At 37.5% G+C, this 12,371-nt stretch overlaps 1 protein-coding gene across 7 annotated transcripts in view; it reads right to left on the minus strand.

The window, feature by feature from the left end:
- Positions 1-1,811: 1,811 nt before the first annotated feature.
- Positions 1,812-12,371, minus strand: part of JADE3 (jade family PHD finger 3) — a 201,285-nt gene continuing 190,725 nt past the window's right edge. For 6 of the 7 annotated variants that reach the window (XR_013482761.1, XR_013482760.1, XR_013482759.1 and 3 more), the window contains 2 exons: positions 5,384-9,933; positions 1,812-2,185 (listed from right to left, as the gene is read on the minus strand). Coding sequence is in view for 1 of the 7 variants with exons in the window: in XM_078146310.1 (XP_078002436.1) it covers positions 2,182-2,185; positions 9,024-9,933 (914 nt within the window). In the remaining 6 variants the exon portion in view is untranslated. The remainder of the gene's footprint in view (positions 2,186-5,383; positions 9,934-12,371) is intronic. The other variant, XM_078146310.1, reaches the window with a different exon arrangement.

Here is a 12,371-nt window from a genome sequence, read left to right on the forward strand (position 1 = left end):
GGGAAGGGAGGAAGGGAAAGAATTTGGAACTCAAAGTTTTAAAAACACATTTAAAAATTGTTTTTACATTTAATTGGAGGAAAATCAAATACCAAATACATTTTAAAAAGATGTAACTGGGAAATGTTTAATCAAACAATAAAAATATAATACAACATTGATAATGTTAATTTATGATTTTCTAAGTCAATATGTAGCAGCTAAGAGGTGTAATAAGAGCAATGAGTCCTGAATTCAGGAAGACCTGAGTTCAAATGTGACCTCAGACACTTACTGTGTGACCCTGGGCAAGTCACTTAACCCTGTTTGCCTCAGTTTTCTTATCTGTAAAAATGAGCTGGAGAAGGAAATGGCAAACTACTTTAGTTTGCCAAGAAAACTCCAAATGAGGTCACAAAGAATTGGACACGACTGAATATGCAGACAGAAGCTTCTATTTGAGTTTGACACTACTGGTCCACAGTATCAAATACTGAAGATGTCAGGGAAGATGAGCATAAAGTCACTAGAATTAAACCAGCAATATGCTCTACTACAGTAGTAAATCTAATGCTGTACTTTACCAGTGTAGGGGGAGATTCCAAGAGGTTTGCTTGGTGTTTGGGGCTGCACTAATATAAGGCATGTTTGTAATTTAAGATTACAAACTGCCTTGGCAAACGGAATTTCTTTTTGGGATATGGACCATGAAGCTTTTGTAGACTGCAGTGCTTTCATTAAGAACTCTCAGCTGGAGTGAAATGAGCAGAACCAGGAGAACATTGTACACAGTAACAGCCACATTGTCCCATGACTGACTTTGATAGACTTAGCCTTCCTCAGCAATGCAAGGACCTAAAACAACTCCAGAAGACTCATGATGGAAAATGCTATCCACATCCTGGAAAAGAACCATGGAGTCTGAATGCAGATGGAAGCATACTATTTGCTCTCTTTTTCTTTTGTTGTTTTATTTCTTCTTTCTCATGGTTCCTCTCATTAGTTCTAATTCTTCTATACATCATGGCTAATGTGAAAATATGACTAATATGAACGTATAAGTAGAGCCTATATCAGATCATATGCCACCTTGGTGAAGGGGGAGGCAAGGGAGGGAAGATTTAAAACTCAAAATCTTATTGAAGTGAATGTTGAAAATTAAAAGTAAATAAATCATTATTTTAAAAAAAGAACTCTCAGTCATTCTTAAAAGAAGCTGTGGGGACCCGAAATATTTTTTTCCACTTACTCTAGTACTTCCACATTATCCAGGTAAACGTCCCAAACTCATATGATGGAATGTTCTCTTAGGCTGAATGTCAGTCAAGGGAAGAATTCTGTTATATTCCAGAGGTTTTTCTTCTTTTCTAAAATATGAGCTTGTTTATTTGTGGGCTTAGGATATAATAACAATAGCCATCATTTACATAGTGCTTTATGGTTTGCAAAGGGATTTGCAGATCTTATCTCATCTCAGACGCAATGGTACTCAACAAATGAGGCAACAGATTTTAATAGTATACAGATGTAGTACACATCTGTGTCTCTCTCTCCAAATATATATATATATATATATATATATATATATATATATATATATATATATATATTTGTAGTATACTTAATAGCATAGAGAAGAGACTCTGAACTTGCCTCCCCGGTCCACAGGTTCAATTCCCAAAGTGAGGCTGGCTACATCTCAGAGTTCTAAGGATGCCCCTGATGTGTTGGGGATTTCTTTCTAATGTTGTGAGCTTAAGCCCTATTCCAATGTGTTCTAATGATTGATGCAGTAATTAGCTCCCCAGCATCATTTAACTAATTAACACCAATTAGCTTTTTTAATGGTATATTTATTGAGAAGATATGCCAAGAACAGAAGTACCAATGTTTCCTCCAACATTTGCTCCACTACTCTAGTTTCTGGGAAGAATGGACTTAAAGCAGTTGTTACAAAGGATTTTCCCCACCAAATTCATTTCCAGTGATGGTGTAGCCAATGGATGATTTGTTCTCTCTGGGCTACCCATGATCCACTTCTGTATTGTGTCAAGCAAGTCATGTGGGACCTTGCTTCTCAATGGGCTTGGCTGCCCATCACCCCTGGCATGGACTCTGATCACCAGACCTCAGGCAGCTTACTCTTTTAACTCTTGAAGTTCACATGGTCGCGGTCAACCTTATTCCATCTTTAATACTCCTTCACCTAAGGCATGAAAGAATAAACACAACAGAGACAGAAGCAACAAAAGGTCATGTGTTCATGGCTTCATGTTGATGTGGGTGAAAAAAGCTGGCATTAGCTCTCTCCTCCCAAATGAGGTAATATTTTTAAAGTGCTTAGCACAGTGCCTGGCTTGTAGTAGGTGCTTTATAAATGCTTTTCCCTTCCCTTCTCCCTCTCCCACCCAGAGGTTTATGGAGTTTCTTGCCTCTTCACTCCAATGCAGCCAGGTGAAAGATCTGAGTTGCCATGTTTGAGGTAATGACACAAACTGTCAAACGAGACAACTCTCTTTCCCAGAAATGTGTTCCACAGACATATCTTGTTATCTCATGCATCATTAGCTACCAAAAGCTACATATCACTGTTTATAACTAAAAACAAGGCTATCCATGAGGGCAGTTATGGTTTTTTAAAAAAAAACTGTGACTTAGCAGCCCCATCCATACTGTATCCACGTGAAGATTATCTTTTGGTTTATTCCCATAGACACCATTTACAGAATAATTTCTTAACCAGCCACAACAGAATCAATTAGACACCTAGATTGGGGAATAGGGAAGAAGTGTCAGTGACTGGGAGCTGGTGACAAAGATGCCAAACTGAAGAAGTAGAAGAAAAATGTGAAACCTATCCTGCAAAAAATTCTCATTTTCTTTTTCCAATTTGCCCAGCTTAGTGACCAGGCTCATTTAGAGAAGGAATGAAATAATTTTATTTAGTTTTGGCCTGTAAATTGTACATTATTTCCAACAGTAGTCTAAACCAATTGAATTATGTTTATATTTTTTTCATATTCATCAGAGTTTCTTGTTTATGAACAGACTAAAAATTATACCTTTAAACAATTTAATCAGGAAGACTTGAGTTTGCATTCCAAAAAGGTGACCAAGCTAAAATGGTAAATACCTTCACGTTTTGGGGTTGGGGTAGTAACTCATATTGATGTATCTGTATATAAAAACTTAAGTGTTGTAGGTAATGTGTTCTTCTACAGAGTAGAACTACATGGTAAAGAGACAGATTTTGGTGTGAAGCTTGTAAAATTAGTCTCTTTGCTGTATGGAAATATGTCTCCCCACATCTAATCTGTAAAGTTGGCTCAATAAGGAATATCCCACTGGTTAGAATGAGGGGGCTTCATTAAGAGTCTCAGAAATTGAGAAAACTTAACATAGTGACTTATAGCATGCCACCTAGAATTCATTTTGTTGTGAGGCAGAAAATCCAATAAATGTTTTTGGAAATATTTGTATTTTTAATTTTTTTTAAGAGAAGTGGGAGAGAAACTTGGGTCTTCAAGCTCCAATTCTTTCTAGCTATACAAACATGCGAACATAATTTGACTTGAGTCCAGTTTTGATTTCTATAAAATGAGGATATCATCTATCTCACATCGATGGCTATTGTGATGAAAATATTTTGTAAACCTTAAAATGTATAAATGTGAACTATTATTGAGCTCTTTATTCAAATACACACCAAACCCACCCTTACAACAAAGTTGGATGGAGCTGGCTGAAATGAAATAATGAGCAGATTAGCTCACTACCAGAGTAGGCAGAAAGATGGCAGAGAATAATTCTAAGGAACAGAGAGCAAGACCTCAAATCACTGGAAAAAAAAATCCTGAAATGTTATTAGATGACTTTTTTATTCTCCTATTCAGATCAAATCATTTGTTAAGCTTCAAGTAATAAATGGACTAATTTACAAATGAATATCTTTTCCCCTCTAATCATGGAGGACAAAAGAAAAAAATCCACCAAACTTTGTATTTCAACTTGTCAAATAATTTAATAGTTACTGAGCTTTATCCATGGACAGATGACCTGAAGATTAGAGAAGGTTTATGAAAATGAAAGCCTTTTAGTAGAGGCAGAGTATTTGCCTTGGACCAGTGCTTATCAGTCATAGATTTACTTGTTTGGTCAAGCTTCCTGTGTTTGCTCCCAGAAATTACAAAATTGAGCTTGATGTAAAAAAAAAAGTTTCAAGGTGAGAACTTTTTTGGGGAAAAATTCTCAATCATGGACTTTTTTAGCTTTAACTAGCATGGACTTTTTCTCTCACCAGCAGCTACCTAGGCCTAGCACTCTTGTGTGTGTGTGTGTGTATGTGTGTGTATGTGCGTAAACATAGATAGCTGAGTAGGACTGTAATTTTCAAGTCCACAAAAAGCCCAGAAAGATATTTAACCTTTCATTTACAACTCTCTTCAAAATAAACATTTCTTATTAATTTTTTTAGTTAAAAGATCAGTTATTCTTCCCTGCTGTATTTCTAGCCATATGAATAACTTGCAAAATGCTGCCCTATCATTCTGCAGTACCAATTAATACTTTATTCTGAAAGGTCAATAGTTTTCTTGGTATACACCCTTCAGAGGCACAGGCTATAACCCCTTCTCTCCCTAACATATTACTACTGTATTGTCCTTTCGTCTGAGATCTAAACCAGGGGGTCAGTGAAGTAATTGCAATAGTGCTAGGTTCCCAGTCACATTAACTATCATAATCAGTTTGTTTGTCATCCTATTTATAACGTCATTACAGAGGTAGCTGGGTGGCTTAGTGGATCGAGCACCAGACCTGGAGTCAGGAAGACTGGCTTACTAGCCGTGTGACCCTGGGCAGGTCACTTAACCTGTTTGTTTCAGTTTTCTCAACTGTAAAATGAGGGTAATAATAGCACCTACCTCCTAGGGTTGTTGGGAAGATACTGCTTGTAAAGCACTTTGCAAACCATGAAGCACTAAGTGCTAACTGCTATTAGTTTTATTATGAAACTCATTCAAACTGCTGCCAGATAAGGTCTGTGTCCCTCCTCTGCTCTAAAACTATCACTGGTTTCCTATTATATTTCCAATAAGTATATATTTTTGACTCTGGCATTCAAGGTAGGGAGAGAAGTAATCTCTGTAAGAGTTTTCCACCATGCAGGCTGGCTTTGAGATAGTTTTTCCTTAAGCTTTTTCATACTGCACTGCTAACCTACCTTCTAGCCTTCTTTAATTCTGCTTTTCTTTACATATTCTAAGTTCCGGCTGAACTGGATCCTTCCCTGTCCACCCTTGTGACTGCATCGTCTTCTGTCTCTATGCCCTTCCATGCTGTCCTTGGGCCTGCAATGGCCTCTTTCTATTCCTCCTCTCCACTTCCATCTCTTGAAGTCCCTTACCTTCCTTCAAGTCCAAACCCAGAAGCCAGCTCCACAAAGGTTTCCCTGACTCACAGGAACAGTGATCTTGCTTCCATCCCTCCTCTTTTCTCATAAATGTTTTGCTCAGATTTCTTTCCTTTACTCATACTCTCTCCCTTACAGTTACGTGTATATTTAGCCTGTTGCAAGCTCCTTGAGCATAGGGACTATGTCTTATCTATGCTCATAGGTTCCAGTGCCTGTTCGAATGCTTTGTACAAAATAGTTGTTTTTGGTGCTGTTGTTCAGTCATATTTCCGTCCTGTCTGACTCTTCATCACCTCATTTGGGGTTTTCTTGGTAAATACTGAAGTGGTTTGCTATTTCCTTCTCCAGCTCATTTTTCATATGAGGAACTGAGGCAAACAGGGTTAAATGACTTGCCCAGGGTCACACAACTAGTAAGTGTCGGAAGTCACATTTGAACTCACGAAGATGAGTTTTCCGGACTCCAGCCCCTGCAATTTATCCATTGCACCACGTAGTGCTTAGTAATTATTTGTTGAATTGGGTTCCATTTTTAAAAAATTAACCACCACACCATAATAATGTTATTTTGTCTAATATATTTTCATGGGACCAATTAATTAGAGACCATATATAGGTAGTGTATACCTATACACATCCATATATACATATACATACATATATTATAACAAAGCAATAGCTCCTAATGGTCAGTGACTTGATGCAATAGATAACTGCAGGCATTTGCAGCTATCAAGTATTAAGAATTTTACCTTGTGAATCTATCTCTGCAAATGATTTTTCTTGTGATCTTATTAAGCCAATCGATTTCTTAATCTTTATAATGAAAACAATCTTTATAAAATGCTTCCAAGATATCCCAAGGTATATTATAACCTCTACATTATTATTATTGAATAGTCATATGACCTTGAAAAGATCGACTATTTTTGGAAAAGTCATACTCTTTAGTGCTTGTAGCATCCTCGTTGCTTTAGAAATAGCCAGTCACTCACACTATATAGCTGCAATAACCTGAGAATTCCTAAGGTGGTTCTCTTGTCAGAACTGTGGAGGGGGTGGGGGTCATCAGAATATTCTCTCTAGTTGGCCCAGTTTCTAGGAATTCTTTTTCTTGATTCACTATAGTCTGAATCTACTCTTTTTCAAAACTCAAACCACGTTAGGTTTTTTTTTTAAAGAAACAGAATATTTCTGAAAGGAAAAAGAAAATACAATACAATGCCAATATCTAGTGCGTTTCTTGTTAAATAATCAAGTAATTCAGAAGGACAAAATTCTGAATAAATCACCATCAAAGAAAGTCTGTTAGCAGTTTCATAATTTAATGAAAAAGTATTTGTAAAAAGGGGACATTTGAAAAAGACTGAGTTTATCTTGGAAAATTGAATATATATACGTGTATATATATATATATGTATATATACATATATATAAAAACAAAATGCAAACAAAAAAATTAACAAATAAGATTAAGAGGTAATACTTCAAACAACAATTAACCACCAAACACATACAGTAAAAACTAGCAAATACACTTTGGGGACAACACTTGAGAGCTATACAACCAAAGGCTCCTTCATTTACCTAGTAAAATCCTGTAAAAAATATCAAAACTATTTCCCTGATTGGAAATACTTTAGTCACCATCCCCAAAATGGTAAAATATCTGGAATTTGGCTGAAGCACCATTTCTGTGTTAGTTGTTGTTTTCTCTCACACACTCCTATCTGAAAGGCATGAAACAACATGGCTGCTCGGCTGACCTCTTAAGTAAAGTTTTCTCAAGGCAGTGCTACCGTCACGGTATCATACTAATAAATAGCTAAGGAAAACTCAAAGAATATCTCAAGATACTCAGAGTACAAATAAGGGGGAAATTAACTTATTCATTCTGAATGACCCATGGCTTAAGAACACAAAGCATTTTCCATTAAAATGAAATATATGAAACTTAAAATGCTCTACTGCATATTTACACATGGGCACATGCACCCACAAGCAGAAGTTTTTTGAAGATTTAATTCAGGAAAGGCAAGGTACAGAAAAAAAATACCTGAAAAGAAACAAGTGTAAGGATGCAAAATCAAATAGAAGGATGACATAAAGTTGCCAAATATACCTCATCTCCCAAGAGAACTAGCCCTGAACTTCCACCACTACAATTGAAATAAAATTTAATATGAAATTTTAAATTTGTCTTTAAAAATAAAAACATGGCCTTTGAAAAAATATTTATTGATCATTACTATTGTGCTTTCCCAAACTGGAAGCAAGAGAATATTAAATTAAGGCTATGAAAAAAACCAGAGCTGGCACTCATTGTCAGCTATGGTGCCATTTAAATTAGGTATGCAATGTTTTTCCAACGGACAAATGCCATGATTATCCCCAGCAATAAAAAGTGTGAGGTGGAAGGGTTTAGGATCAGGAAGCCTGCTACTTCTCAAAGGAAAACGAAGAGTTTTTAGTTTGGGATACTGCTTCCAATCCAAATTTGATAAGCAGCTTAATATGTCCATATGTGTTCAACATATGCTTGCAAATTCTGTTTGGCAATAAAAATGTGCTTCAAAATAAAAGCAAACATACAAAACCATCAGACAAAATTAATTTAGTCAAGCTTATTATTATTATTATTTTTAAATACCAGGTATAAATAGCCCCGAGGGAGAGAAGGTCTCATTTGAGGGAGGGCCCTGGTGTCCTCCTCCACGATTGCCTCAATTTAAACATCAGAGCATTTTCCTTTAAAGTAGTACCTCTACTTTTGTAAACACTATCCACAAATTAGCCATTTGTACTTGTTAGCTGGGTAACATATTTACAAGTGCATTCCCCAAACAAGCAATCCTATATACAGGCACCAAAAATTAAAGTCCTAGAGGGGCAATATTTACAGAATAAAGCAAGGTACTCTGAAAAGAAACACAACCTTTTTGCAAGGGGGGTGAAGAAAAGGGCTTATCTAGAGGTCAGTGAGTTTGGCAGCATCCATACTGTTGTTCTCTTGGTCTCTACTCTTAAGACAGTTGACAGATTTCCACAGAATTAGAAACTGACAGAAGAGCAGGACCTCAGGGAGGTACTACTAGTTAGGTACTGCAGGAACAATAGGAATGTAGTTGTAGTGTCTGCAAAACATACCCTCTTGCAACCCCTTAACAAGCAAGGGCTCTTAATTCCTATGGCTACCAGTGGCAACCTGGCACTTCAATTACTTATTGCTAACAATAAGTCTTGCTGAGAACCCGGCATAGTGAAAATAGGTTCCTGAAGTAAAAAAAAAATCAATCAAAAGTATTTTTTGAGCACCTACTACATGCTCTGCTATTTCTTGTTCTCTCTCATGCATGCACACACATATATCACATACATACATACACACATTCCGTATAATAGAGCTAAAAACAGTTAGAAATCTGTTGACTCCTATATGCCCTTGCAGAAGCTGGGTTTGTAAGTCTTTTTAAAACTGCTGGCCAATTCACTGTTGAACAATTATTTCACCCTTTTCATTGCATTTTCTCCTAACATAGGCATTATATTTTAGAATCCTTTGGTGTCTAGGTTTGCACCAATACACTGGGATTATATAAATGTTGAGATAGCCTTTCAAGTTTCTAATCACCTTTGCACTGAACTGTGGGAAACCATACTCGTCTTACTTCTGCTTCGACAATCTCTTCCAAAATCCTTGGAAGGACTTTCTCTGTCTGAGCTGTTTCTTCTTATCCTGATTTGTTCTTTATTCTCATCACTTTCCGCTTCAGAGTCACTAAGTTCCAAATCAGGGCAATACCCGTCATTTTCCTGATACGGTGCTCCTCCTGTCTGATACTCCAGAGTCTGCTTACTCCACAAACGCTCCTTGATGTTAAGTCTTCTAGTTGACTTTTCACAGCATCTGAGGTCTTCTGAGGTCCTCACCAAACTATTGGTTGCCTCTTTAAAGGACCTACTGAAATGTTCAATGGAAGATTTTCTAAAGCTGCTCTGACTAGACAAGTGAGTGGAAAGCACAGACTCTTGTTCACAGGGAGTCTGACTAGAATTGTCTCTTTGTGTGACATCCCCTGACCTGCTGCTGCCCATCAAGCCATTGGACTTTGCAAACCTAGAGTTCTGTTGTATTTTCCCATTTCCAATGGAAGACTGTCCCTGCAGGGCAGCTTGAAGGGCCAAAGGCTTACCGAGAGACTGCCCCCGATGGAACTCAGAAGGCTGAGCCAGACCAGAATCTTTTGCTTCGTTCCTAGAATGGCTGAGACTGGCTAGCAGCCCATTGCTCCTGCCATCATGGGAATACCTGGAATAGGATTTCATTCTCATTTCAAATGTCTCCTGGGGAATCTGCATACTTTTTTTATTGTAATTTGGGGCTGAGTTGCTATTTTCATCAGGTGAGAGAGGTCTGTTATTGGCTTTCATTGAGTTGTTTTTGGAGTCTCCCAGTGTTGATTTAGGCATTTTTAACTTTAAGGTTATTCTTGGAGGTGGGTAAAACAATGTGTTTTCTAGTGCACTTGTCAGAGGATGTCCTAAAGTAAAAGAAAAAGATTCATTTTAATAGTCAATTTACATTAACAATTGATATCTTCATAGCAGAGCAAGTTCATCAATACAAGTATTAAAGAACATCATTTTTTTTTTAAAGGACACATCTTCAGAAGAGATGGCTTGTGGTAGTGGTAGATGGATTAGACATCAGTGAGCTCAAGTCTGCTCTTAGAAACACCAATGATTATTGATTTACCTTCCAACTCTCAATTCTCAGTAATTATACACACATACACACACACACACACACACACACACACACACACACACACATCTCCTTCTTCCTCTCCCCTTCCTCTCATATTTCCCTTTCTATCCTATTTTGAAAACAAAATCAAGAAAAGCCCTCTTAAGACAGAGACTCATACAAAAAGACATTAGGAATTTCATACATGAATCATCAGAAATGATCCAGAGATTGGGGCCAGCTAGGTGGCGCAGTGGATATAGCACAAGCCCTGGAGTTAGGACGACCTGAGTTCAAATCCACGCCTCAGGCACATAACACTGGCTAGCTGTGTGACTCTGGGCAAATCACCTAACCCCACTGCCTCACAAAAAAACAAAACAAACAAACAAAACTAGAAATCTCCCTTCCCTGAACTTTTATTCACTTTAGCATATTATTTCACGTCAATTCTTCAAGGTAATACCCTTCCATTGACTTCGTTTTTAATGTCTTGTCTCCCACATTAGGAGTGTAAGCTCCTGGAAAGTAGAGGCTGTCTGACTTTTTCAATGTACATCCCCAGTGCTTTAGCACAAAGTCAACAATTAATAAATGCTTTTTTCACCCATTCATTCACTCAGTCAGTACAACAGCAACAAAGCCTTAGTAGCTCTGAAAACATTTATCACTGGTACCCAACTTTTTGTCAATGAACCTCTCTTAACCAGGCTGTTCTTTGGATGACAGACTTGTACACCATCACCTGTCTGAACTGGAAGCCTTTCTAGCTTAGAAGGACCTAGTGAACTTGCACTCCCCTGACACAACCTTTGAGACCTAGGGTCATCTACTTCTGTTCATGCCCTAAAGTCAAACCAAAACCAAAATATTACCAATATTTTCATTATTTTAGAGGGAGAACTATTTTTTTTTAAATTAAATTTGTAGTTTTTAACATTCACTTCCATAAGATTTTGAATTCCAAATTTTCTCCCCTTCTCCTCCCTCCTCCCACCCTAAGACGGCATACATTCTGAATATTCCTTCTCCTAATCTGCCCTCCCTTCTATCTCCACCCCCTCCCCCTTCTCTTATCCCCTTCCCTTCTATTTTTCCTGTAGGGCAGGATAGATTTCTATACCCCATTGCCTGTATATCTTATTTCCCAGCTGCATGTGAAATAAATTTTTAACATTTGTTCTTAAAATTTTGGGTTCCAAATTTTCTCCATTTCTCCCTCCTCACCCACCCTCATTGAGAAGGCAAGCAACTTGATACAAGTTATACATGTGTAGTCATGCAAAACACTTCTATAGAAGTCATGTTGTGGAAAACTAACTATATTTCCCTTCATTCTATCCCGCCCCCCCATTTATTCTATTCTCTCTTTTAACTCTGTCCCTCCTCAGAGGTGTTTGCTTCTGCTTATCCCCTCCCCCAATCTGCCCTCCCCTTTATCATCCTCCTACTCTCTTATCCCCTTCAGCCCTATTTTTCTGTAGGGTAAGATAGATTGAGGGAGAACTATTTTTATTTTGTATTAGCTATCTTGGTTTTGTGAATTTGATGCCATTATCAATCCTAGAATTACCACTTCCTGACTAAATGTGAAAATTCTGGGATGGGTACATATAGGAAGACAGAAAGGAGTCATTATGCCTTTTGGTCACAGGTGACAGGTTTCATTCTTGGCTGCATCAGGCAATCTATGCCTCAGTTATTCCTTGTAACTTGCAATTTTACTTTCTCTATATAACTATTCTGAGTATAGTGAAATACAGAATAACATCAACAAACAATTTTCTCTATTTCTATAGGAATGTATATTTCTCAAAATACTCACTTGATTCTTACAGTAATCTCCTGAGATATGTAGGACAAATATTGTTATCACTAGTAATCAGAATCTACCACAGAAATGTTACTGCTAATTCTGCTCTGCCTCTGGACTCCCCAAGCTTTGCTAGGTCCAAGGTCCAAGGTCCAAATGCCTTGTCCAAGCCAGAGAGCCTGAGCAAGCTCTACTACCTCTGGCTGCTGCCATACCATAATCAGAAAACATCCAGGGAAAAGAGGCAAAAAACCAACTTTGATGATTCCCTGGCAACACAGAGGTGTGTTCCCCAACTGTAGAAACTTTTCAACTCCTGATCCATCCAGCTCTAAATCCTACAAAAATTCTTTCAGATTCTTAGATAAAGTGTCCAAATAATTACAACACACTAAGAGGTAGTATGGATTAGGGAAAAG

Source organism: Phascolarctos cinereus, unplaced genomic scaffold (genome assembly GCF_003287225.1).
Source record: "Phascolarctos cinereus isolate Bilbo 61053 unplaced genomic scaffold, phaCin_HiC Scaffold_726;HRSCAF=1367, whole genome shotgun sequence".
NCBI lineage: Eukaryota > Metazoa > Chordata > Mammalia > Diprotodontia > Phascolarctidae > Phascolarctos > Phascolarctos cinereus.